General features: G+C 52.5%; 3 protein-coding genes across 6 annotated transcripts; 1 reads left to right on the forward strand and 2 right to left on the reverse strand.

Annotated features, from left to right (window-relative positions):
* Positions 1-611: 611 nt before the first annotated feature.
* SLC35G6 (solute carrier family 35 member G6) lies at positions 612-3663 on the reverse strand. The gene is given in 4 exon segments (XM_037026974.2): positions 612-1329; positions 1331-1740; positions 1743-1962; positions 3172-3663. Coding segments are annotated over 4 exon segments (1479 nt in total). The 3' UTR covers positions 612-972.
* Positions 3503-17981, forward strand: ZBTB4 (zinc finger and BTB domain containing 4). 3 transcript variants are annotated; one of them, XM_037026676.2, is made up of 4 exons: positions 3503-3672; positions 11192-11261; positions 11707-12773; positions 13434-17981. In XM_037026676.2, the coding sequence occupies exons 3-4, from the start codon at positions 11716-11718 to the stop codon at positions 15367-15369; spliced, it is 2994 nt and encodes a 997-aa protein (XP_036882571.1). In that variant the 5' UTR covers positions 3503-3672; positions 11192-11261; positions 11707-11715; the 3' UTR covers positions 15370-17981. The 3 variants fall into 3 exon arrangements, with proteins under 3 accessions (XP_036882571.1, XP_017530688.1, XP_017530687.1); XM_017675199.3 differs by lacking the exon at positions 3503-3672 and adding an exon at positions 4067-4215; XM_017675198.3 differs by lacking the exon at positions 3503-3672 and adding an exon at positions 5728-10449.
* A 1033-nt stretch (positions 17982-19014) lies between these two features.
* Positions 19015-26475, reverse strand: CHRNB1 (cholinergic receptor nicotinic beta 1 subunit). Of its 2 annotated transcripts, XM_017675201.3 has the most exons (11): positions 26332-26475; positions 26108-26247; positions 25430-25474; positions 24815-24924; positions 24622-24730; positions 24091-24238; positions 23565-23774; positions 21030-21253; positions 20345-20526; positions 19865-20012; positions 19015-19582 (listed from the first exon to the last, which is right to left on the reverse strand). In XM_017675201.3, exons 1-11 carry the CDS (start codon positions 26384-26386, stop codon positions 19442-19444), a joined length of 1512 nt encoding a protein of 503 aa, XP_017530690.1. In that variant the 5' UTR covers positions 26387-26475; the 3' UTR covers positions 19015-19441. The 2 variants fall into 2 exon arrangements, with proteins under 2 accessions (XP_017530690.1, XP_017530692.1); XM_017675203.3 differs by lacking the exons at positions 26108-26247; positions 26332-26475 and adding an exon at positions 25894-26001.
* Between the last annotated feature and the right edge of the window lie 101 nt (positions 26476-26576).

The raw sequence follows: 26576 nt of genomic DNA on the forward strand, positions 1-26576 counted from the left end.
CTTTAAATAAAACTTTACTCTGCTTCACTGTGTCTCTGTCGTGGCGCGGACAAGGACCGAGGAAAATACATAATGCTCCCCCAACAGATGGAGAGGCATAATTACAAGGAAGGAAAACCATTGCTCGGAAAAAAGGCACACTCCATACCTCTAGCTGCTTGCTCTGTTTGCCTGAAAGCCCCCAACACTCCAGCCACAGTGCTCTTCTCTCTGCTACTGAGGGAAAAATCCTTCCCATGGCTCATGGCCTGGCTGGCTCAGCCCCTTTGATTTGCTCTGCAGATTTCACTTACCCTTTAGTTATGCCCTGATTTTCAAGCCCCAACCTAGACTCCACATTTCTTGGTCCCCAGGCTTGTTTTGTCACGGAAAACCTGAAAAACCTGGACTGGATTGCTGATAGAAGAACCAAGTGGCACTCGGAGGTCTTGGAGTTTTGAGGTTTTATTTTACACCAGCGGTCTGAGAGGGGAGTATTCTACCAAGGTTTGAGCCCCAAACAGAGGCAAGGGGAGCAATATATATCTTTCTGCTTCCATATCTGCAACATTTCTATGTGCACAGCAAGCAAGGGGAAAAGGGAATTGGGGGAGTGAGTACCTAGTGGAGAGAGGAATAAAGGGGAGGGGGGAACCACTAGGTTAGAAGCTCTCCAGCCCTGCGGGGGTGGGGGTGGGGGTTTTATGAGTGCTGTAGCAGGGGACAGACTCCCCATCAGTCCTAGGTTAGAAGCAGAAGGGAGCCACCTGGACTAGATTGCTGACCTTGTAAATATTTCCCTATCAGTTTCAGGTCTTCTGGAAGGTCCCTCTCCACCAAGTCCCCAAGTCACCTTTGACTCCAAGGGGTGTCCCTCTCCCACACCAGTTCTTTTTCAGGCACTTGTTCTCCCATGTTTGTATTGCAGTCTCTCCTGCTATTTACCCCTGCCCCCCCCCCCCACATCACACCCTGACCTTCAGGCTCTTAAATTCAATCTTGCTCCTCCCCCTGCCCTTCCCTCTCACACCTGAGGTTCTGGGCAGTCATGATGGCAATGCTGACTAACATGACCCCTGCCCCCATGATGTCAGAGGGTGCCACAGTCTCACAGAGCATATAATACTGCAGCAACAGGGCTACCGCCACCTCAGAGTGCAGGAGAGCACACACCAGAGCAGGGCGGACCTTGGTGACAGCATAGCTCACACACACAAAGGAGACCATGACAAGGATCCCCATTGCCCCCACACAGCTCCAACTCAGAGGATCATTGGGCAGCATGGGGGTCTGCATCACAAAGAGACCTGGCACAGAGACCATCAACCCCACCAAGCCAAACAGGAAGCCAAACTGTTGATAGGCAAGAGGGGAAGTCCAGGGAGCGACACATGGGAAACCCCAGTGACAGTGTGAGGCCACCCAGGAAAGCGAGTCTGTAGCCCCTGGCAGTGTACAAGCCCATGGTTCCCTCCAGCAGTGTCCTTAGTCCAGATCCCACAATGATGATTAGTCTCAAGGTGCTGCTCAACAAGCAGCATCAGTCATAGCTGCTGAGACCCTGGCTCTCAAGGCAGAGGGCAAGGAGAGCAGAGCAGACAGAAGAAGAAACTTTGCAGATGGTGGCTGCATCACCAGCAGGTATCAACTGAACTGCACTGTAGGCACATCCCATGCTGAGGACATTGAGCAGGACATGGAGGCAGACCTCGCCCGGGACATCAGGAGGTCCCACCCTTGGGTCACCATGCAGTTTAAGTAGCAGATGAGCAGCTCCAGTGGGGGTAAGTGGGAAGGTTGGTAAACCATACGGAACAAGGCACCCGCAAAGCCAGCAAGGAGGCCCCCGCCCAGCAGGACTACAAGCAAACCCTTGGTGGCATCAGAGGGCCAGCAGTGCTGGTTCGAGGGGAGGTAGGGCAGAGTGGAGGGTGGCGATGGCTGGGTGAAGTCCAGCAGGTTGAAGTAGGGGTGACTGCCAGCCTGTTAGGGAGAAAGGAGCTCGGGTATTAGGGCAGCCACAGCCCAGGGGATCTGGGACAGGACAAATGCCAGGTTGGGGTCTAGGACCCTGTGGGACAATAGAGGGCCAGGCTGTCTTGCCCAGGAATTCCTGGGAGCTGGAATGGGCCTGAAAAATGAATGAGGCCTTGAGCCTCTGAAGCAGGAAACAGGGAGTAAGCAGTCCTGGAGCATTGTTTGTTTTAAAGTTGTTCATGGGAGGAGATAAAGAGGATCCAGGGATGCTCTGTTGGTTTGAGGAAGGGGAGGTGGCTTCAGATGCTGTGTGTCTGTGTGATGTCACAGGTTCCAGGGACGTCTTAGTACACCATTATAAATTTCATTTGTGGATGTCTCTAGGGCAGCTGGGAAGTGTTAGGGGAGGAGGATAGGGGGCAGCCAGGAGCTACAGAGAATGGGCTATGCCTCCCTGGCCCCTACACTCACCATCTTCCCTTGGACTTCTTCCTCTCCTCCTGGCTTAGGGGAACCCGGGCCCTTCAGAGTTCCAGCCCTTGTGACCTGGTTAGAGTGGGGGTAGGGTTCTTCCCTAGAGCCTTCCTGAGGTGGGGGTGGACCTATTTTCTCATTGTTCCCCACTCCTGGGGCTTTATGTCTGTAACTCCAAAGTTCATCTGGTTCTGTTTTTTTCTCTTTATAACTAGCTCTGTCATGAGAAGTGTTTGATTTTAAATTAATTTGTTTATGTGTCACCTTGTTTCAGAGGGGTTTTAGAGAAAGAATTTGAGTACTGGCTCCTCTTTCTCCTGAGCTGTCAATTTTTGAACACCAGGGAGGAGTCTCAGGGACTGTCCCTCTGGAGTTTCAGGAATGGGTCTCTTCTGTCTGTGCTTCCACCTGGTGTTTTGTTGGTGCTGTCCCAGGAGGCGCATATCAAGACCTCTGCGTTTACGCACAAGTGTATAGATGTGGCTATATCTGGCCGGTGGGGACAAAATACCAAGCTGCGTGTTTATCTGCACTGGTAGTCATTTATGTATGACCGTTCTGGAGGGCCGGGGCCTTCGTGGCCCGCGGCCTGGAGGGGGCCTCTGTGCGTTTCTAGGGAGGGTGTGTGTGTGTGTGTGTGTATCCAGGGCTACCCCGTATTGCTGAGCCTGGGTCTGCGGGTCCCACTGCGCCTGATTGTGAGCCTGCCATGTTGTGTGTCGGCGGAGAGGGTGTGCGTACTCTGGGCGGAGTGCACTGATCAGTGAAGGGCGAGCGGGAGGGCGGGGAGTCCCTTCCCAGGGAGCGGGTGGTCGTGCGGCGTGGTGGGGGGTTCTGCCGCCAGACCCGCTCCCTGCTCGGTGCCCAGCCGTCTGGCGGCCTTGCCCGGCGCCGTCCCCTCCCAGAGGTCGGTCCGGACGAGGGCCGTCGGGCGCGCTCACCCGGAGCCGGAGCCCCAGAGCCTCGCGTCGGTGTCGGCTGCGCTGCGCCGGCCTCCTCTCGGCGGTGGCGGCGGCGGCGCTGGGGGGGTACTGTTTCCGGGGGTGGAGGTGGGGGTAGGACCGGGGCGGGGGGAGCCGATGATGTCAGCGGCGGCGGCGGCAGCGGGGCCGGGCCGGGGCCGGGCGCTGGGGGTGCCTGGGCCGGAGCCGGAGCCGGAGCCGGAGGTGGGCGAAACCCGAGCGGCCGGGGGCGGCCACGGTGATGAGCCGGGCCTGGCGGACGCGGCGCCATCGCAGTCAGGTGGGCCCCGGGGCAAACCGGGCAGGGCCAGGGTGGACCGGAGCCACCAGCTGGGCCCCGTCCCAGCTGCGCTGCGCCGCGCCCGCTCCCCTTTGGGGTTGACCTGGGGGCTCAGGGGTCGGGGGCTGAACCTGGCCCCGCCTCCCGGCGCGCACCGCGCTGAGGGGGGGCAACTAAGGGGGCCCTGGTAGGCGTCCGACCCGGCCACGGCAGTGGGGGCGCGATCGCCTGGGCCCGTGGAAAGGGCCGCGCTCCCACCCCATTTGAAGGGTTAATTCTGCAGCCTAGCGTCCCCCTCCCCCCGTGGGGCAGGTTGGGGGTGGGGTGGGGCGGGTGTGAGCCTGGGCCGGCGCTGTAAGCTGCTGGGAGGGCGATGGCGTAGGAGCCAGCCAGAGAGGGGGAGGGGTGGCCGCCAAGCGCCCCAGAGTTGGGGTGTGTGGGGTGCGCCAGCGAACAGGGGCCCTGGAGCCGCCGTGCCGTCGGGGCAGGGTTGTGGCTGTGAGTCCTGGCTATTGTGTGACTCCTGCTGTGTTGTGGGGCAAGGTAAACCTCTCCTGGACACTACTGTCCTCTAGTCTGGCAGCAAGGGGTCTGGGTAGGGCCCTGCGTGGGCCATGGGGACAAAAATTCAGAGGGAGGGGTGTCCAGTGCCTTGGGGCAGAATTACAAGATGTGGCCTTGTGGCTTTGGGTGACAGGTCCGCATTCGAAGCAGGGCACGATATACACGGAGTTTGTTAGATGTGCTGTTTTCTGTATGTTTTTTTACCAGCATGTGTTTTCATGCACGTATGTGCTTTGTGCTGCACATATGAACTATTTATGAACTGTTGTTTTCTGCATAGCTGGCATGGTGTATGTGCTGTGAAGGGCACCGGAGTGAGGGTGTATGTGCACAGTTGGAAGGGGCAGTTGTGTACCTTTGAGTTGGAAGGTGTCCGTCTGGGTTCCATTTCTGTGGCCCTGCATGAGGTGTGGTCCAGTCTTAGCAAGGATGGCCCACTGGATGGGTTTGTGTGTCTGTGTGATGAGCCAGTTGCATGCAGGGTGCATGTCCAGAACTCAGGTCCCATGGATCCTGTGGGAAGTGAGAAACCCCAGGGTGTGATTCAGGTGCAGATAGGGCAGCTGGCACTGTTGTGAGGGGTTCTGGGTGGAATGTGCAGGTTACATTTATGGGACCATGGGCACCCGAGCAAAGGGAAGGCTGTGGTTTGCAACATTCTCTACGGGATTCTTTTGTGACATTGTTTGTAGGAGCCTGTCTGTGCTGTTGGACTGGGAGGCGAGCTGGTCAGAAAACACTTGTGGGGAGGGAGGTGGCGTGACAAGGGCAATGTGGGCCTCAGACGGGAGAGATCAGCCACAAGCTGTGCGTGCACAGCGTGCATGCGTGCCTGCCTTCTGTGTGTTTAAGTGGCCGTTTGGGGCTGCTGTGGGGATCTGTTGTGAAGAACACAGAGAGATAAATATGAGGCAGAGCAAGGGCAGCAGGCAGGAGGCATGGGTGTTGTCAGGGTGGCCCAGCTAGTCTTTGTGCAGGGTCTGTCTGCTTGCCCCTTACTGGCTGCCCAGAGCGTCAGGGTCACTGGGAGAAGAGGCCTGGCGGCTGCAAGGAAACTGAACTTGAACAGGGTGGCTCCTTGGCCATGTTTATGTAAAGACCGGGTGTGACTCTTGTCACTGAAATGGAAAAAAGAAACACGAAGTTCTGTCTCCTCCTCCTGCTTCACCCTCTCTCTGCCCCCCTTGCGGGTATCTCTGCTTTTCTGTCTCTTCTATGACGCACACTGGGCTGTCCTGCGACTGTGGAAGGGTCTGGGAACAGAATTCGCTCGCTAGGCAGATTCCTCAGAACAGGTTTTCCTCACCTTTGGGGCCTGTGCCCTTCTATAAATGTGGAGGGGTGGGGGCTGTGCTCCAAGTGTGCACTGCTCCGTGCACTGTGCCTGGCCTGGCTGGGAGGGTGGGTATGCATGGGGGGGCGAGGAGGGCACTATGGCCAGGCCTTCCTGCATGATGTGGGGGTGGGGTGGGGGTGCTGGCTACTGGGTGAGGCCTGCACAACAGGTGCATGACAGCCTGGTGGAGGCCTAGACTAGAACTGAGGAGCTCTGGCTCTACAACTTCCTCACTGGCACTTTCCCCGAGTGAGCCTCCATTCCTCATCTGTAAAATGGGGCTAATTACCTGCCCTGCCTATCTTCTGACAGGGGTGTAAGTGAGTAACACATGGGAAACATACCTGGAAAGTAGCTCCAGTCTGGGGGCTGTCCTGTGCCAGCCACTGTGGATCCCCCTCTCCAAAGCCTTGCTAGTAACAATAGCGGTAAACACTTACTTCACACTTACAGCAGGCATTGTTCTCAGTGCTTTTACATGTGGTCACTCATTTGGTCTTCAAAATGTCCAGTGGACATCTCCCTTTTTCAGATGAGACAGGTGAGGCCCTGAGAATTAAGTAATTTAGCTCAAAGCCTCTTAGTAGTAAGAGGAAAAGCTGGATTTGAACCCAGGCAGTCAGGTTCCAGACCTTGGGCTCTTATATGCTGTCCTCTGCTGCCCTTCTGAAGCTTTCTGTGGGCCTCTGTGCATCCACTACACACACACACACCTTCCCAATTTCCACAGAACTTAGCACCTGCACCAATCCACTCCAGAAGACTAGTGTCTTCGACAGTGACTCAGGGAGTCCCAGCATGGAGAGTGAGAACCTAATATCTGCTGCTGGGTGCTGGCCACGGGGACACAAAATGTTGATGAGCCAAGCAAAAGAAAGATTGCCCTTGTCCCGTGGGTCAAAGCTGGCCATGCGGGAGGTGGCATTTGAGTTAGATCTAACCATTTTGGAGGAATTTGCAGGAGAGGTTAGGGAAAGGTTGCATTTGCAGCGGGGGCACCAGTATAGGCAAAGGCACAGAGGCATGGAACATGTTGAGTTTGGAGAGCACACCAGGTGCTTGCAGGAAAACAAACATAAGGCATGGTTAGAAAGGAAGACTGCAGTTATACCTTGAATGCCTGGCTGAGAAATGTGAGCTTTATTTTAAAGTGAACAGGGACCAGTGAAGGTTTCCAAGCCCAGGAGTGATACCACCTGAGACTTTGATGGCGACATTGACCCTTAGTGAGGTGAAAGGTAAGCCTGAAGGCAAGAGAACCCTGGAGCATGTGAGTGTTAACAAGGACCTGAGCTAGTTTGGAGGCCAGAGGCGGGTTGAAGGAAAGGCTTCCAGAGCCATCGCCAAGCTGGGCCACAGATTCAGCCAGACATGGTGACTGCTGGATTTGGGGAGCAAAGGAAAGGGCCGTGCCTTTTCCACCTCTCTTGTAATAATAATGGACCCTTATTATTTGAACCCCAAAGTACTTACCACAGGAGCCCTCACATGGTGATTTCTGTAAGCTCTGGCCAGCCACAGGGCCCTTCACAGCAGGACCTGGCAGTATGGCAGAGTGAAAAACTGCCTGGATTCACACAGGCCTGGATTTGAATTTTGACTCTGCTGCTCACAGCCGTGTGACCTTGAGCAAGTATACGCCTCTGTGAGCCTCAGTTTCCTCAGCTTTAAAATTGGGTAGCCATTTTGAGGAAATCATTAAATGAGGCACCGTATGGAAGGGAAAGCATGAATGTCCCAGAAGTGGTGAAGTTAAATTCATCACTCCCAGCTCCTAGCCAGCTCATTCTGGCATTGAGGATAGCTTCCTTTTTGAGGGTGGACAGACTCCAGGCAGACTATGAAGAAGGTAGGTTCATTCATTTGTCAAAAAAATTACATACCAGAGACTGTTCTAAGCACTGGAGAAAGCAGTGAACAAGCGGATGAGAATCTCTCCCTCCCTTGGAGCTTACATTGTAAAGGTAAATTAACAATGTATTTTATGAAATGCCAAGGAGAAAAATAAAGTAGGGGAGAGGGACAGGAAATTCAGGGAGGTAGGGGGTGGCCAGGGAGGCCTCCAGGGGAAGATAACTTTTGAATCAAGGCTTAAAGGAGGTAGGGCAGCAAGGCATGAGGCTGTCTGAGGACATTCCCAGCAGGGAACAGCTAGATGCGGAGTGTGTCTGGTAGTAGCGCTCAGATCCCCTCCTCAGTCATGCCTCTAAGATCACACAGCCAGTCAAGAGTAGAAAAAACAGTAAAAATAAAAACTAAAAACCACAGCCACCAAACTTACCATGAAGCCTGAGTGCTGCCTGTTTTTCTTTACCACTTCCCCCCCAACATTTCCCAGGACTGAGGTCCAAGATGATAATAAGAGCTAGCACTTTGTGAGAACTTCCTGTGTGCCAGGCACTCTGCCAGATGCTGCCAGTTACTCACTCATTTAACATTCCCAAAACAGTCCTGTGAAGTTAGACCTCTTCATTATCCTCATCTTATAGATGAGGTAACTGAGATGCAGAAAAATTACTAACTGGCTCTGGGTCAGAGAGCTAGTGTCTTTTCCACCTCCCTTGTAATGATAATGGACCCTTATAGGCCATGGCCAGTGATGGGACGGTTGCACTAAGAGAGCTGGATCCAAATCCTGACCTGGTTAGCAGTGAAACCAGGGGCAGATCACCGTGCCATCACATTACTCTCTACCTGAAAGTGAGTAATACAGAGGATGTGAAGCCTCAGTTTCCTCACATGTACAATGGATTGATGACAGCCCGTGCCTCACTGTGGCCCTTTTGGGTTTTGAAATGAGATGATGCAGATAAAATGCTTAGCATTATACTTAGGTCACAATAAGTATTTAATAAATGGCGACTGTACGTACCATGATGATGATTCTAGGTGATCTCTAAGGGCCAGGCCAGCTGTGGCCTCGGTGGTTCCAAGAAGCCCTGAGAGGCCTCATCCAATTATGTTGGCAGGCAGCACACAGCCACACCTCAGTAGGCACCAAGCCCGTATGGCTGTGCAGGGGGGTCAGGCCTGGCCAAGGGAGTGAGTGGAGGCCTGGCATCCAAGCTTTGTTTTGCTCACCTCGGTAGAGCTGCTGCTTCCTGGACGAAGGGGCCTGTTCTCTAATTTTTTCCCCTTTAATTTTCACAAAGGTAGTAGATGGGCTAACAGGGGCCCTAGTGGGTGCTCTTGAAAGAAAAACACAACTTTTTCTATACGCTCTACTCAAACACAAACACCAGAAATGTTTACTTCTGACACCAAATGTGTGGGTTTTTCCCACACCAGTTCAGTGAAACAAGGTGAGTGTCCTACAATTCAATTCAATGCTGCTACTGTATTCTCGGACATAGTGTCAGATCCAACAGGTTAAGCGCTCTGTCCCACAAACACTTCCCCTACTTCAGATGCCAAGCACAAGCTTGGGACTTCTGACTGACCAGCTTCAAATTGGGGTTTCCCATGACCCCCTCCTTAGATTCAGTAATTTGCTAAAATGGCGCAGAGAACTGAGGTAAACACGGTTACTGGTTTATTATATAATAAAGGATATGATGATACAGATGAACAACCAAATGAAGAGATACATAGGGTGAGGCCAGGAATGGTCCCGAGTGCAGGAGCTTCTGTCACCACAAAGTTGGGGTGTGCTGTGTGGATGTGTTTACCAACCTGAAGCTCTCTGAACTCCAAAGTTTATGGATTTTTATGAAGGCTTCATCATGTAGGCATGATTGATCATTAACTCAATTTGAGGTCCTCTCCCCTCCCCAAAGGTTAGGGTTGGGTAGGAGGGTTTCTAAGCACGGCTTGGTCTCTCTGGAGACCAGCCACCCTCCTGAAGCCATCCAGGAGTCCACCCAGAATCACCTCATAGAACAAAAGATGTTCCCATCACCCAGAAATTCTAAGGGCTTTAGGAGCTTGGTGTCAGGAACCAGGGTCAAAGACCAAATCTTAGAACATAAGATGCTCCTAGCATCCCTATCACTTGGGAGCTTGTAAGAGTTTGGGGAGCTCTGTGTCAGGAATGGGGATGAGACCAAATGTATGTATTTCTTATTATATCACAATATCACAGCTGTAAATATGTCCATCCTGATGTGTCAAGGACTTTGAAGCCACACTTCCTGAAATCAAACCCAAGCCCTGCTATTAAGTGGTCATATATCCTTGGGTGAGCATATATCACCTGGTATCTGTGGGCATCATCTGTCAATTTAAAGTGGGAAATCTAAAAATAGAGAGCCAATGAGGTAAGTAAGGCACTGACTCTTGGGGGTCCTGGTGGCTATCAGGTGAGTGGGTAGGAGGTCTTGTTTGACCCAGGACTAATGTGGGCCTGGCATTCAGGGCTGTCAGAACTTTTGAATATCACCCCTCTTTACCACCTTCCTCCTCCAGGAGAGGAGTCAGAGCAGAGTTTAGGGAAAGTAAAATGGACTGTAGAGGGAAGGTCTTTACATCCAGATAGTATGAGTAATGATGGGAAAGAGCATTTTGTGGGGTGGAGTGGTAATTGTATGAAACTCCTGATGAGACCACTTTGGAGGACATGAGAGACCCAGAGCATCTGGAAGGAGATCGCTCCCAAGCTTTGTGGAAGGTGGGCGAGAGGGGCCAGGAGTTCTGCTCAGGTCAGCAGGTCTAGTTGTGTGAACTGGGCGCACTTATTACCAGCTCATGTGACTTTGGCTAAGTTATTGTAAGGCTCTGAAATTCAGATCTTCAACTGGAAAAATGGGACCCCAAAGCCCTGGCTGTGCCCACAGGGGAAGTGGCTGTGATGTGTTCTCTGTGCAGTGACCTGTGACTACCACAGCACACATTTTGGGTTGCCTGCTATTCCTTTTGGATCAGCCTCCCAGCAGCAAGAGGTGAGGTAGGGGTTGCGTCCCTTCCCCCACTTTTTAAACCAAAATCCTAGAGACACTAGCTCTCAGAGTAAGGAATGGGACACAAGCCTCCTCATTCCTGATTTGGTGGCTTCCCAGTACCTCCTGGAGACTGGAGCAAGCTGGCACGCATGTATGAATCCGTGATCTTTGGTGGTTGTCTGCACCTGGGACAGAAACCCCTCTAAGATTTATGGGGCTAGTGTGCATTGCACGTGCATGCATCTGTGTGTGCATGTGTCCGTCAGGCTGTGTACTCTCCTAATTTGAATACCTAGCAGGTTGGTCCAATAAAAAAGCTCTAGCAAATCCATTTTGATATGTAAATGCACCATTATAATGAAAGACAACACGCAAATCTTTGATTTCCTTTGAGCCCTGAAGACCGGGCCAAAGGGACTTGAGAATGGTCCAGTAGATCTCTCGGGACCTACAGAGATTGAACTACGCTGCTGTACTATTTTGAGGTGAATTGGGCTTATGCAAATTATCTTGATCCTATACTTCTCTGGGCTGGTAGAACAAGGCTTTGCAATTAACTGTGTGACCTCCTAGGTCCCTTTGGATGCAGCTAAACAAATAACCTGACAGGCTCCTGGGAGGGTTAGGGTCTGCAGAGTAGCCCAGACGTCCTCTTGACCCCAAATGCTGCACCATCCCCATCTCCTGGAGTCCTTTCTTTCCCAGTTCCCTTCCTCAGGACAGGGTTTCTGTTTCTTCACAGAAGGAAGAAGCTCTGCAGAAGGGACTTGCTGAGCCACCCCCGCTCTGCTTCATGTTGACTGTGTTCTCAGGTGAGCTGGTGCAGGAGATCTGCAGCTCAAGAAATTGGACCTAAGGTAGTAGGCCAGCAAGGGCAGCCATTCTGTCAGACTGTGGAGTCTTGTGAAATGGTCATTCATTGCTCTGGAGGCTTCCTCCTCCTCCCAGGGGGAGAGAGGTGTCCAAGGTTTCCCCCTCTAGTCTGCAACTTGAGAGGTTTTCAGTCTTTGACCTTCATCATGACTGAGGTATTCCTGGCCTCTTCCAGCCCCAGATGTTTAACATACTGATGTGGACACTGGCCAGACATGGATGGCTAAGGTTACCTGGCTTTTGTGAGCAGAAGTTTGTCAGCTTTCTACTAATCTCTAACCTGCCACCTCCGACACCCTCCCAGCAACTATCCCTGATCTTAGAGGGCCCTGTCCTCAGCCCAGCCTCTGAGATCCCCCCCCTGGCCTCTTCTCCTCTATCTAGGCTGGCACCATGCCCCCCCCAGCAGAGGTGACGGACCCGTCCCATGCCCCTGCCGTCCTGCGCCAGCTCAATGAGCAGCGGCTCCGTGGCCTCTTCTGTGACGTCACCCTCATAGCTGGAGACACCAAGTTCCCTGCTCACCGCAGCGTTCTAGCTGCATCTAGTCCCTTCTTCAGAGAGGCCCTGCTTGCTTCAGCCCCACTGCCTCTCCCACCAGTTACTGGGGGCCTAGCCCCCAACCCTACCGCCACCACAGTAGCCTCCTCTTCCTCCTCCTCTTGTTCCTCTTCCTCCTCTTCCTCCTCCTCTCCCCCTCCAGCCTCACCCACAACTTCATCCCCACCCCGGGTCCTGGAGCTACCAGGGGTCCCGGCAGCTGCCTTCTCTGATGTCCTCAACTTCATCTATAGCGCCCGGCTTGCACTACCTGGTGGTGGAGGGGACGGGGCAGCTGTGGCTGAGATTGGAGCTCTGGGGCGGCGTCTGGGCATCTCTCGCCTGCAGGGCCTGGTGGAGGGAGGTGATGCCTGGGTACCTCCTGGCCCAGTCCCCATGGCCACCTCACAGCCTGAAGACGACAGCTTCGGGTCTGGGCCTGGGCCAGCCGGGGAGTGGGAGGGCGACAGGGCTGGGTCCCAGGCCTCTGACTCGCAGTCCCCCATGCCTCGGCGGTCCCTCCCCTGTCCCCAATGTGGGAAAAGCTTCATCCACCCCAAACGGCTGCAGACCCATGAGGCGCAGTGCCAACGGGGGGCCGGCACTCGGGGATCTGCAGGGCTGGGAGCTGGGGGTTCCGGCCCCAGTGGTCCTGCAGGAGTGGATGCCTCAGCCCTGCCCCCACCAGTGGGCTTCCGAGGCGGCCCTGAGCACGTGGTGAAGGTGGTGGGCGGCCATGTGCTGTATGTGTGCGCGGCCTGTGAGCGCTCCTACGTGACCCTGTCCAGCCTGAAGAGGCACAGCAATGTACACTCATGGCGGAGGAAGTACCCCTGCCGCTACTGTGAGAAGGTGTTTGCTCTGGCTGAGTACCGCACCAAGCACGAGGTGTGGCACACTGGGGAGCGCAGGTGAGTAGCCTGGGGGGCTGGGGATGTGAGGGTGGAGGGGTCGAGTCAGTATTCAGGGACCACATGGACAAGGGAGGGAGTGGGCAGAGCCTAGGGCTTAGAAAGCTATCGTGAGGCTGGCCTGCTCACCCACTGGCCTCTGCTCACCTGCTCTCCATCACTTGCCCATCGCCTGCCTGTAGCCCCAGTTCCTTCTGCTGTTTATCGCACGTCCATGTCCTAGCTTGGTGCTGTGGAGAGGGCCGAAGAGGCAAGAGAAAGTTGTCCTCCCAGGAAGGGCCCATGGGGAGCACAGACATGTTCATCAGTAGTTACAACAGCACTTGCATGACATGTCTCTGCTCAGGAGACATTCCCCATTCTGTCATTTGCACTTCAGAAAGAGGCTTTGTGAGTTAGGTAAGGTGTGTGATTATTTCCAGTTCACAGATGGAACAGCTGAGGCCTAGCGTCTCACAGCCGGTGTGGATGGGCACTGAGCTAGGACTGGTGCTCCTCCTGAGGTTGGCAGGATGGGAAAAGCAGCATGAGAGTGAGCAAAGGCTGGGAGAATTAAGGTCTGAGTAGAAGGTGGTAGGGAACCTGGGAGGCTGAGGCCCTGGCTTCAGGGCCCGACTCAAGTGGCTCTGTCCCTGGCCTGTTCCCTGTGTCCTGACCTAGGTACCAGTGCATCTTCTGCTGGGAGACTTTTGTCACCTACTATAACCTGAAGACCCACCAACGAGCCTTCCATGGCATCAGCCCAGGTCTCCTAGCAAGTGAGAAGACCCCCAATGGAGGCTACAAGCCCAAACTCAATACCCTCAAGCTGTACCGCCTGCTCCCCATGCGGGCAGCCAAGCGGCCCTACAAGACCTACAGTCAGGGAGCCCCTGAGGCCTCTCTTTCTCCAAGCCTCAACACACCGGCCCCTGCAGCAATGCCAGCCAGCCCAGCACCCGGACCCCCATCTGCCCCACAGCCTGGCCCCCCACCCTCTGTCATCACTTTTGCCCACCCAGCTCCCTCTGTCATTGTTCACGGAGGTGGTAGCAGTGGTGGAGCCGGGGGTGGACCAGCCAGCACAGGGGGGGCCCAAGCCGCCTCAGTCATCACTTACACTGCTCCTCCAAGACCCCCCAAAAAGCGTGAGTACCCACCCCCTCCCCCCGAGCCTGCAGCCACACCAACTAGCCCAGCCACAGCGGGCAGCCCAGCAACAGCCGCAGGGCCCGGCATGGCCACAGAAGAGGCCAAGGGCAGGACCCCACGGGCCGGAAGGACTCTGACCTACACGGCCAAGCCTGCTGGGGGCATTGGCGGGGGCGGGGGCCCCCCTGCAGGGCCTGGCCGGGGCCCCTCTCAGTTACAGGCCCCACCGCCACTGTGTCAGATCACTGTGCGAATTGGGGAAGAGGCCATCGTCAAGCGCCGCATCTCAGAAACTGACCTGCGTCCTGGGGAGCTGAGCGGAGAGGAGGTGGAGGAGAGTGAGGAGGATGAAGAGGAGGATGAGGAGGACGAGGAGGACGAGGAGGAATCGAAGGCTGGGGGCGAGGACCAGCTCTGGAGGCCATACTACTCATACAAGCCCAAGCGCAAGGCTGGAGCGGCAGGCGCGGGCAGCAGTGGCGGCAACGGGATGCCCAGAAGCCGCCGGCCGCCTCGCTGGAGACAGAAGCTGGAGCGGAGGAGCTGGGAGGAGACCCCAGGGGCTGAGGGCCCCGCAGGACGTGCCCGCAGCGAGCGGAGGCACCGCTGTGGGGACTGTGCCCAGACATTTGCCACCCCGAGGAAGCTGCGCAAGCACCAGGAGGCCCACGGTGGGGGCTCCCATAGCTCCCGGGCTGGGCGTAGGCCTACCACCCGTTTCTCCTGCCCTCACTGTGCCAAGGTGTGCAAGACGGCAGCTGCCCTGAGCCGCCACGGGCAGAGGCATGCTGCCGAGCGGCCCGGGGGCACCCCCACACCTGTCATTGCCTACTCCAAGGGCTGTGCTGGCACCAGACCTGGGGATGTCAAGGAGGAGGCCCCCCAGGAAATGCAAGTCTCCTCATCCAGTGGGGAGGCAGGTGGTGGGAGCGCTGCTGCTGATGAAGCTTCTGGGACTGCCTCACTCCAGGACCCTGTAATCTCGGGGGGTGAGGAACCCCCTGCGGTGGCAGGAGGGGGCACCTATGCATACCCGCCTGTGCAGGAATTTCCACTGGCTCTGATCGGGGGCAACCGGGAACCTGGCGGGGGCAGGGGAAAACCTGGGAGTGAGGGGCCAGTGGGAGCTGGGGAGGGGGACCGGATGGAGGGGTTGGGGGCTGCCAAAGTCACCTTCTACCCTGAGCCCTACCCGCTAGTCTACGGCCCCCAGCTCCTTGCTGCCTACCCTTACAACTTCAGCAACTTGGCTGCTCTCCCGGTTGCTCTTAACATGGTCCTACCTGATGAGAAGAGTGGGGGGGCCCTTCCCTTCCTACCAGGGGTCTTTGGCTATGCAGTCAATCCTCAAGCAGCACCACCTACTCCCCCAACTCCACCCCCTCCAGCTCTTCCTCCAGTACCACCTAAGGGAGAAGGGGAAAGGGCAGGGGTTGAGAGAACCCAGAAGGGAGATGTGGGGTGAGTTCTGGACCCCAATCCCCCCTTTCACCAGATGCCATCTTCCCTGAATCCCCTGCCACTACTAGCTCCCTGGCCTCCCTGCCCCTTGGGAGCCCCTCCACACTGTTGTGCAGGGACTCAGGGGCCCCTGGAGCTCAGGGGTCAGGCTGCTTTGTGTGAGATTGTAGTTTTCCCATCTCCTGGGAAGGGATCTTCGGTAGTTCTCCTCAGTTTTCCTCCAGGGAATGGTCTCCGTCAGGGGCAGGGCCAGCTCCCATCCCTTTTCCAGCCCTTGGGGCAACTGAGCAATATACATAAATGAATCTCTACTCATGGCCCCCACCAGCTCTGAATGTCTAACCTACCCCCCTGATTTGTAAACCTAGGGGGAAACCATCACTCTCACCTAATGCTCCCCCCTCATTCTGAGGCTTCCTCTAAGCCCTTGCCCAGATGCTTCCTAGCACATTCCATTCTTTGTGGCCCAGGGCCTGGACCAGACCATTGTGAAACCTGACAACCACCCACCTGGGAGCATGGGTTTGGATTCTATTCTTCCCAAGGGTGGGTTTCTGTGTCCATTTCTTTCATGTAAAGATGCCACGCCTTCCTTGGCTTCCATGCCATTGGATCTTCCATATTCCTCCTTGTACTCCTAGACTCTGGAGATGGCCTCTCCCAATCCAGGTCAGGGAGATGTTGGAGGGAGGGCTACCTGTCTGTTCCATGGCTGAGCACTTTCCCAGCCCAGGGTGGCACCAATCTTAGCCCTATCTTGACCCCCAAATCCAGTGAGCCCCAGATTCTTCCAAGGTGAAAGAGGTGAGTAGATCACACCTCTTCCTGCCTCTACAGATGGCCTCTTCTGGGCTAAACCAGATTTGGGGCCAGTAGGGAGTTAGCTCCACATGGGATGGGGAAGGAAATCTACTTTCTCCCTGTTTTCCTGATGGTTTCTCCCAGACTAGACCAAATAGCCAGAAAAATTATGGGAGTTGGATGGGTCGGTAAGCCCGAAATTTGCACATGACCTCCCAACCTTACCTGTACCCTCATCTTCCCCAGTGTTGCTTCCCTCACCAATCACTCCAGGTGGTTTTTGGGGAACCATCCTACTCCTGTGGTGGGCTTTGGGGTATTCCCACCAACTTTCTCTCCAGAATAGCACCTTACACCCCATCTTCGTCTCAGTTCCCCACACCCAAAGATCCCAGCCTAGGGATGGGTTGCAGGGACCTTAAATAGTCCCTAATCCCTAATTTGCACTAGTTAACCCTGGTCAGGGGTCCCTATGTTTCCTTCCAGTGGGGGAGTTGAAGAAATGTTTGCTCCTAATGCTCTTTGATAACTGGGCCTCCCCATTCTGTGATTAGATAAACATTTCCCATCCCAGCCATCCTCCCTGCAAAAAAAAAAAAAAAACAGCCCACAAAGGGAGAGCCAGTTTTGGGGAGCAAATATGACACATGGGAATTAGAGGAGTGCAGTTTAAAAAGGGGAAAAGTTGCTGTCATCAAATGGCAGGCTTTTTTCCAGCTACTGTTTTCTAGGGCCAAGATGGCTGCCCTCTTAACAGCTGTTGAAAGGGCAAGATCATGGCTTTTGGAGGGGGGGTGAGTTGGAGGGGAGGGACAGGAGCATCCTCTGCCCATCTCACCCTCTAGCAGAGTAAGGTGGAGATTTTTGACAGGCTCCCTGAATGTTAACCACGGAGGAGTGTGGCTCCTTCACTCCTCCTCTGTCTCTTTGCACTTTTCTTGGTCTTGGCCACAGTCCGAGTGAAGAGTTTCCTACTGAATGTACCAAGTTCCAATTTTTAAGGGGGAAAAAATTTAAAACAGGGAAAAATGCAAAAAAACAAAAAAAGTCACTAAAAAAATTCCCACAAATCTTATTTCTGGCACTTTAGAAAAAATGCAGAAAAAAGTACATAATAAAGAATGCATATATATATCTACACACAAATTATATATATATATACTATACACACACACACACACACACACACACACAGCGGAACCACAGGAGAGACTGAGGAAGGCCGAGGAGGCAGGGGACAGATGCAATGACAGTCCTCCTATACCCTTAACCTGCACTCCTCTGAGGCAAAAGGCACAGGAAATGGAAGGGGTTGAGGATGGGCCAGGTGGGGAATTTAAATTTCAGAACAGGTCAAAATTCTAAAACCATGGACAGTTTGGGAGAACTGCGACTGTAGACATTTATTTTTTTGAAAATATGACTTAGGAAAACCGTTTCCAGAATTTGGTGGTTCTGGGCAACAAATTAGATTGTGGCAAAATGGAGATTAAAGTGTATCAGAGTTGGGGGACTTGAATATTGTAAATTTCAGATGTTTGAAATTTGGGATTTTGCAATCTTGTCTTTTGGAAAGCATTAAGTCTTATTAGCAGTTTGTGTCCTCTTTCCCCATGTTCCCTGGGAAGAAGGGTGATGGTCGGGTGAGAAGGCCACTGGTTTTGTGCCACCGCACACAAGATTTAGAATCCTACAGACTCTAGCTCTTTATGTAGTGAGGACCCAGATTTAGAGAAACTGACCAATATTTATCTCCGCAACTGTGTGTGTGTCCAACTCTCTAGGCCAATAAACCAACAAGACAAACAAACTGTGCTCTGCAGTGGGATGCTAGGTGCAATTATTTGCGTGGCTATTGGGTTTGGCTGGAAAGGAACATGCTTACCTTGTTTCACAGGGATCCCTGGGAATTGTAGCCCTATTGTCCCTCTTAGGACAACAACTTCCAGCAACTGAGTAGGTGTGAGGGCTAACTGACCCTAGGTACATAACTGTAATTGCTGCACTAGGCACTAGGCTCCAGCTGACTTTGGCCTGACCTCCAAACAGAAACATTAACTCAGTCCTGCTGGGCACAAGATCTTCATGTCCCATAAAGGCCCTGCCTTAAACCGGGTGCAACCTTTTCTCCGAATTAAAAGGAAACTGGGCACAAAATGTGTGATGGCCATAAAAGACATACCTTTCTCCACCCCCCAACCTCCCACTGGCTGCAACTCCTTGTACCCCCTCCCTCCCCTGTGTTTGGCCTAGTGCTATGAAGGGGTGGGGAAGTAAAATGAATGAAGCTGGTTAGGAGGGTGGGGGCTATGAGGAATTCTGGTACAAATACCCTGACCAAAGTGGGCAGTCAATAATCAGCTCCAGCAGGTTGCTGCTCACAAGGGAATCAGGCCTGGTGTTAAGTGCAGTTTTCAATTTTTTTCAAAAGAAACCAGAAGTCCATATTTCTCTGTGAACTATCCAAATTTTAAAAGTACTGAACTAATTCAAATTTAAAACCATTTAGGCCAACGTGGGTCAAACGAGACACACTGGTTTGCAACCTCTGATACATACTATATGGTGCTTTTGTTCCCACATGATCCTCAAACTAGTGGGCAGATACTATTAGCTTCATTTTATAGATGTGGAAACTTAAGTACAGAGTAGTTAAATAGCTTATCCAAAGTTTGAACACTAAAGCTGAAACTTGGAATAGAGACTTTTAAAGTGTGCTTTCTTTTTCTCATTATAAATACATCCTTTCAGAAATAACCGTTTTTTACACCTAAAGATGATACTTATTACAAAAGATAACAAATTACAGAAGGTAAAAACAGGGAAAAAAAGGCCACTACTCCCAACATGCAAAACATAAGTGCTATTAATTGGTATATTTCCTTCCAGAAAAAAATCTTCTCTATTTATACAAATGTTAAGCACCTACAATAGGTCAGGACCTGTACTAAGGGCTGGGGATGGTACAGTGAACCAGAATCCTGCCCTCCTAAAGCTAACAGTCTAGTTCTTGTTCTTTGTTCCATTTTACTGAGAACCTAGGTGTGGATATCCATGGGAGCTTTTTCAAAAAGCCAGAGTAAATAAGCTGATAGTGCATTTCTGGTGGGCCCAAGGACTCCGCCTGCCCAGTCCCACTCCAACACTCTCCGAAGAAACTAAATGAGAGGACTGGATTCCTAGTGAAGGAAGTAAGAGGAAGAAAGGGATAGAGGCTTGATAGTACTGCCAAAGTCAGTTCAACTGGCCAAGACCCTGGTCTCGGCCGTCTGTCCTCAAGGAAAGGGATCGGGAGGGGGCAAGTGGTACGTGGCGTCCAGGAAGATGACGAGGGTCCCGACGCTCGTGAAGATGATGAAGGTCCACAGGAAAAGGCGGTCCACTACCATGGCCACAAACTGCCAGTCTTCCTTCAGCTGGGGGTAGGCAAAGGAATCTGTTCCTGAGCTCCAGACCCCCAGGGAAGGCCGCCCCCATAGCCCTGTTCTCCGCCCTGGTACTCGTGGAACCAGGGCTCTGAAACAAAGGTAGGGGGCGGAACACAGGAGAGCAAAACCGCGAGCGATGGATAGAAGAGCCAATTGGAAAGCAGAAGGCTGGACCAAATGAGGCAATCTCCCAATCAGAAATAAAACCCAGTGCGGGGGTGGAGCCAAGGCCATCGAAGCCCCGTCTTTTTCAATCTTCATCGAACTTACCGCGTCGTGGTCTTCCTGTTCCTGCAGCTGTCGAGCGATGTAGTTGATGGAGGAAACGACCTCCCGTAGCTCGGGAGGCAGGCCCATGGCCCGGTTTGGACCAGCGATAAATCGCCGCAGGTCCGGGGCAGCCAATTCAGATGGGAATCTGGAAGAGACGGAACTGTTTGTCCACGCCCCGGGCGCAAAGATAGAGCCAGCGACAGTGCTCCAGGCCCCGCCCCAACTCCCTCTTCCAGCACCCTGCCAGTTTTCACAACCTGAGGCCCTTCAGGCTCTCCCGCCAGTAGAGAACTCTCCAGCCTTCCCAATTCCTCCCATCCCTGTACGCATTAGTTCCCACCAGCAGAATGGATACTACAATTCCCATGATGCTCAACCACAGCATCTTCCGGAAGCTTGGGGCCTGCCTCCGCAAGTCTTCTGGGAACTGTAGTTCTCCCTCTCCCTTCTATTTGGGCGATGGGGAGTAGGTACTACCTGTTGGGTTTCGGGAAGAGAAAATCACTCGGTGGCTTCCGGATGAAATATTCATCTGTTCCCCGACCCCATCCACTCCCTGGAGAATCCCTGGGGGCTACAGGAGGTGGCTCCAGCTTCTGATCTCTCTCAGGTTTGGGTCTCCTCAAACCCAGGTACAGCGGGAGTTTGTGGATGAAGATCTGCAGAGTAGAAAAAGGGTGCTGGAGGGGGCTCTCCTGATTTCAGTCCAGAAAAGAAGCAGCCAACCGCCCCCACTCCTTATGTCGATGCCTGCTCATGCATGCATAGGTTCCACAGGGCTACACAGACAAGTAAATGCAACTGCACAGCCTTTAGAGCTCTTAAGTGGATTGGGAGGCATCCTGACTGGAAAAAGTTCTGAAGGCTTCCACCTGGTAGTACCTAACCCCGAGAATGTTTCCCTGGGATCCTGGATGGACAAGACTGATGAAAAGAGTATGGGGTCTATGAAATGATGATAGGAGAGTAAAATTAATTATGCAACATTGCAACACACAAGAAGCCCTGCCTGGCATGTCGACACTCTACCAGGAGTTGTAGTTCTCCCTTGGGGCTGTGAAGGGGAAGGCTGAAGTTGGTAGGAAGGAGGAATGATACCTGAACAAAAAGCCAAACACTAGGATTGAGAGTTAACACAGGTTGGAGGAGGTGATCTTCTTACCTGACGGACCCAAAAGGGCATTTGGTGGGTGTGGGGTGAGCGATGGTGCAGGTTGAGGACTACAACGCTAAGGATAACTGAGAAGGTGACGAGGATCATAGTAAACATGAGGTACTTGATAATGATGGGGACAGACAGAGAGGTCTCAGGCACTTTGTCTGCCAGAAGCAGCAGGAACACAGTAAGGGTCAGCAGGGCAAAGATGGAGAGCCCCATCTTCTCTCCTTGTGGGGAAGAAGAAAAGATGGAAGATTAGGCTCTACCAGAAGGCAGTCTCCATGGCATAATCAGTGACCATGTCTCCAGCCCATTCAAGGACAGGCTTTTGGAAGGGCCAACTGCATGCAAATGACTCCTACATTTATACTTCCAGCCTCAACTTATTCGCCTAAACTCCAGACATATATCCACCTGCCTACTTCACCTCTCCACTTGGATGTCCAATAGATAATCTCAAACTTAACATATCCAAACATAATTCCCTTACCACCAACTTCTATGTCATAAATGACAACTCCATCTTTCATGAGACTCTGGCCAAAATCCTTTTGAGTCATTATCAACTCTCCTCTCTCTCTTATCCCATATCCAATCCATAGCAAGCCCTATTGGCTCTACCTTCAAAATATATCCTGAAACTCATGATTTATCACATCTACCACTACCACTCTGCTACAAACCACCATTCTGAGTTATTATAAAGGCCTCACTTTTATCCCTTGCCCTGCTACTGACTATTCTCAAAAGAGCAGCCAGATTGACCCTGTTAAAATGTAGATGTGATCAGATCACTCCTCTTCTCAAAACCTTCCAGTGACTTCCCATCTCCTTCTGCATAAAAGCTAAAGCCCTTACTATGGTCTACAAGGCCTTCACATTAGCTCTCTGATTTAATCTCCTGTTATCCTTCCTGATTACTTCATTCAGTTACATTGGCTATTTCTGGAATATGCAAGGCCCACTCCCACCTCAGGGCCTTTGCATTCACTGTTAACTCCCTCTGGTACATTCTTCCCCCACATATCTGCCAGAGTCATTCTCTCACCTCTTTCAGGTTGTTGTTCAAATATTGATCATATATTTTCTTTTTAGTGAGGCATTCACTGATCACCCTATTTTTAAATTGCGACCCCTATCCCCACTCTCATCCTCCCTAGCCCTTTTCCCAACTTCTTTTTCCTCCTTAGGTTTTGTCTTCTAATATACTCTCTAATAGATTTACTTTATTTTTTTTATTGACTCTCTCCCTCTCTAGAACCTAAACTCCATCCATATGGGCAGTGATTTTTGTCTTTTCTATTCACTGATGTATTCTCAGTGGCTAGCACATTACAAATGCTCAATAAATATTGTGGTATTAATGAATGGACCAACCCCTGTAGCTTTTTCAGGAACTAAAGAGTAATTTGAGGGATCTAAAAATGAACCAGTATATAAGGATACACCAGGTGGCTAATTATTCTTGTGACATACAACAGGCACTGCAAACTTGCTGGAACATATTAAAGTAAAATAACTTATGATCCACTCTGTTAGTCCTATAAGATTGGGTTCCAAGATTTGCCCTGCTCAGGAGGAAGCGGAAGTTACATTTGGAAGTGTATTCTAGAGCTGCATCACTTTCCTTCCCTAGAAAGAGAGAAGACTTGATCCCAGAGAGGAGGAAAACATGTTTTGACTACCAGAGTTAAGGATATGGGGTCTCTGAATCAGGTTGGCACTAACCAGGCTTGGAATAGTAACACCACCTCTCTCTGTGTAATGTCAGGCAAAGACTTAAGCTCTCAGCCTCTTTATCCTCCTCTGTAAAATGGGAAGACAATTCAGTTTTTATCTCACAGAGTTGTACAGATTAGAATTGACCAAATACATGTAATAACATCTTAATTGTATTACCTTATAGCAAGTGCTCAAAAATAGTAAAAACAATCCCAACATTTACATAGAATTTATGGTTCTAGGTATAGTTCTGTTAACTCAGTTAATCTTCAAAATAATCTTATGCAGTAGGGATAATGATTGTTTCCATTTGCAGATCAGGAAATTGAGACACATAAAGATTAAGAAGTTTACTCAAGATTACTGTTACTACATTATGCTGCCTCCTAGAAATATGTTGGCTATTACTTTCAAGGGAGATAGGATGTTAAAGGACTGGGAGATGTCTAAAAAGTGGGGGAGGGAGGATGCCAGGAATGGGAAAAGGGAAAGGGAGAGTTGTCTAAGCCCAGGAGTTTGTTGGTCAGAGGAGTGGAGGTTCGAAGGATAAGATCCTAGAATTCTGAAGCGAAGAGTTCAGAAATTACTGAATGGAGAGAAGTGGGCAGCAGAGGAGAGGCAGAGCCTAAGGTTGGAGGGAAAACCTGGACCCAAATGACAAGGTTAAAGGGAGAATCAGGGTGAGATTACTGAAGCACAATCCAAAACAGGTAGCTATAGGCTTGGGCTGGCAAGAAAAACTTGCCTGGATTCAGGGTGGAATGGAAGAAGCTGAGCAATTGGTAAAAGGGAGGTTTGCAGTCCCTTCTCCCTTACCTGCATCTGGTGGCAGGTAGAAGACGAAGATGGCCAGGAGAGTGATGAGGATGCACGGCGCAATGACGTTGACCAGGTAGAAGAGAGGCTTCCGCCGAATGATGAGGTAGAAGGTGACTTCTTGACGCTGTCCGTCCCCCCTGCCCCTAGGATCCACTGGAGGCTGAATTAGCCGAGAAGGCTTGTGGATAATCTCCCATTGGCCATTCTCTGGGAGGAGGGGAGGAAGTACAGCAGAAGAAGACAGAGGTGGGATTTCCTTGCCGTGCCCAGTATGGCTTTCTCTGCCACATCCTAGACCTCAGGGGTTGATATGATAAGGAGCTAACTGTGGACACTGGGTTGGGCAGCCCATCTCTAATAAACTTGAACAAGTCTCAGTTTCCATATCTGTAAAATGTAGATGGTCATACCTATCTTGCTGACCCCACAGGATTGTAGTGGGTGTCACAGACAGGTATATCTATCAGCCTGTTAGAAGCTGGAAATCATAAAGCCCATAGATATGGTAGCCATGCCTACTCACCAATGAAGGTCCCTTCATGAATGTGCACTTCCTGCTGCTCTTGCCCATCAGGATCCAAGCCATTCTGCAGGCTGACCTCTGAGCTGTCATAGCTATAGGAACTGAACACCATGGTGCAGTTCTGCCAGTCAAAGGGGAAGTAGGTGACCTAGATGGAGTTGGGAGTCACTAGAGCTGCCAGAAAACTGGTTGGGGTTGAGGGTGTTGGGGAGGTCACAGGGCAGATAGGAGTCAAAAGATATGGGGCACCAGGGAATAGGCACCACCAAGGGGGGCCACAGGGAGGTGGGGGCACAGAGGAATTGTAAGGTTATTAGGAGGGGCCATGGGCAATGGAGGGGGATCGCTGAGGAAGACTGGAAATGAAAGTGTACAGAGAAGATGAAACTCAACTAAAAATTGGGAAGGCAAGAGAGATGTGAGGGTCATGGGGGACAATGGAGGAGGACTGGGAGTCGCGGGGTAATCGGGATGTTTCAAGAGAGGCAGCGTTTCTAAGAGCTTTGGGCTTCCCAGGCGGAGCCTAGGGACCTGGATGCTGCAGCTGCTGCGATAGATGCCCGGAGGCTGCCAGCGCAAGGAGCCGTCGGAGGACACCACGACGTTAATGTCCAGAGCGAAGTCAAAATTTCCGTCATTGCTGCAGGAAAGGAATCTCGCCTGGATTCAGGCTCCGCCCTCCTAATGCCCCACCCCTCCAGAGGCCCGGTCCACAAGATCCTACTTGTTTAGCAGCACCACGTCTGGTAGCCACACGGATTCAGCCGTAATGCGGAGTGAATCGATACCCTCGTGTTCCGCAGGGTCCCAGCTCAGCCTGTAGTCCGTCCACGCCTAAGGAAACAGAGGCTGAGGGGCTGTCCGCAGGAACTTGGGATACCGGAAGGAAGCCCGGGAAAAGAATGCGAGGAGGCTAGCAGCACAGGTATAGGCTCTGGTTCTGGAGGCCGGAGTTCTGATTCCGGATCCACCTTCATTAGTTGGACCCCATCAGCTAAGTTTCCCTTCCCTCACACTGGGCCCCCAACTTTTAGTCTGTGAAAATGAGGAGTTTGCACTACATATCCTCTAAAACAGTTTTTCAAACTGCAATTCGCGACCTTACCGGGGTAAGTCTGGGCGTCAAACGGACAATTATTGGGCCAGGGGTTGTGGTAAGGAATCAAATTAGTTGCCCCAAACCAGTGTTAAAAAAAAAGGAATGGTTTCCTGAAAGTTTTGTTTCAGTTATAAATGTGTCATCTGAGATTATGATGCAAAAAATATTCTTACTGGGTCAGACATTCAAGGAAATTGTAAAGGCAGAACGCCCTTTCCCACCCCGTGGGGGTCTCCGTACCAGGTCTAAGTACACCTTTGTGCTCATCTCCTCATCCTTCTCGTTCTAAAAGGGAAAAGGTTAAAGGGTGAGGTGAGTGGAGAGGAAAAAGTGGACTTGGCTGATCAAGCTTCGTCGGAAACTCCCCTTTTTCTGAGTCCCACCCTCTTGGGTCCAAGCCCCCCCTTCTAAGACGTCGCGTCATGTTTAAGCCCCACCTCTATCTCCGAGGTCTGTACTCCAGCGGTCTATACGGCCAATCAATTAATCTACAGGTCCTGCCCCCATGCCGGCCCTCCCCCTGGTTCTGTCCCACAGCCCATAATTCACTCAACCCAGAATCTCTGGTTGCTGTGGTTTATTGAACCTATTCTGCACCAAGGTCCGCCCCGTGCCCGTGACCCCGCCCCAAGACCTGCCCCCCAGCCATAAGCGACCCCCAGCTTCACTTCAAGATCCACCCAAAGGCCTGTTCGTTAATCTACTCAGCTCTACGACTTTCAGGTCCAGCAGCCTTGCCCACAGCGTGTCCATTGGTTTGATTGTAACCCAATCCGGGCTAACGACCGCGTCTTTCGCCCTGCCTGGTCTCGCCCCAGGCCCCGCCCCAGGCCCCGCCCCCAGCCGACAATCCCTGGGGCCTTGCCTAAAGCCACGCCCCCCAATTGGCCTGACTTCCAAACCCTTGTGCACCCTCACCAGGCTGATGAGTTGCGCTAGGCTGAGACCGATGCTGACCCAGACGCGGTCTCCCACGTCCCGTGCCGGCCGCACAGAGCTATCGTAGCCCGAGAAAAGTTTCTCGAGGAGCCGGCCCTCCGCCGGCGAGCCACGGACGCCTGCAAGAGGGAATACTAAGTGAAGCCATGGGGCCCGGCCACAACCCCTGGCCCAATAATTGTCCGTTTGACGCCCAGACTTACCCCGGACGAGCGGCGCCCCCAGGGCCCCCAGCAGCAGCAGCGCCCCTAGGGTCATATCCCAGCCGTTTTGCTCAGTCACTTCGCTGACTGAGCCACCGGGACAACCAGCGCAGGGGAAGTGACGAGGCGCCCAGGAATGTGCACCTGTTGTTGGGGGGGGCAGCCGCCAGCCCACCCGCTCCGCCCCTGGGACTTGGTCCCGCCCCAAGCAACTGCCAATGCCCGCCACCCACAGATGACAGACA

This window comes from Manis javanica, chromosome 4, assembly GCF_040802235.1.
Source record: "Manis javanica isolate MJ-LG chromosome 4, MJ_LKY, whole genome shotgun sequence".
Lineage (NCBI taxonomy): Eukaryota > Metazoa > Chordata > Mammalia > Pholidota > Manidae > Manis > Manis javanica.

What these genes read in the sequence shown, in the direction of transcription:
- ZBTB4 (XM_037026676.2), top strand. Translation starts at nt 11,716, where the DNA reads ATGCCCCCCCCAGCAGAGGTGACGGACCCGTCCCATGCCCCTGCCGTC. An exon ending in TGGCACACTGGGGAGCGCAG is followed by an intron (nt 12,774 to 13,433) that starts GTGAGTAGCCTG and finishes GTCCTGACCTAG; the next exon opens with GTACCAGTGCATCTTCTGCT.
- CHRNB1 (XM_017675201.3), bottom strand. Translation starts at nt 26,386, where the DNA reads ATGACCCTAGGGGCGCTGCTGCTGCTGGGGGCCCTGGGGGCGCCGCTC. An exon ending in GGGGGCGCCGCTCGTCCGGG is followed by an intron (nt 26,248 to 26,331) that starts GTAAGTCTGGGC and finishes TCCCTCTTGCAG; the next exon opens with GCGTCCGTGGCTCGCCGGCG. An exon ending in CTCTTCCCGAAACCCAACAG is followed by an intron (nt 20,013 to 20,344) that starts GTAGTACCTACT and finishes CGTCTCTTCCAG; the next exon opens with ATTCCCATCTGAATTGGCTG.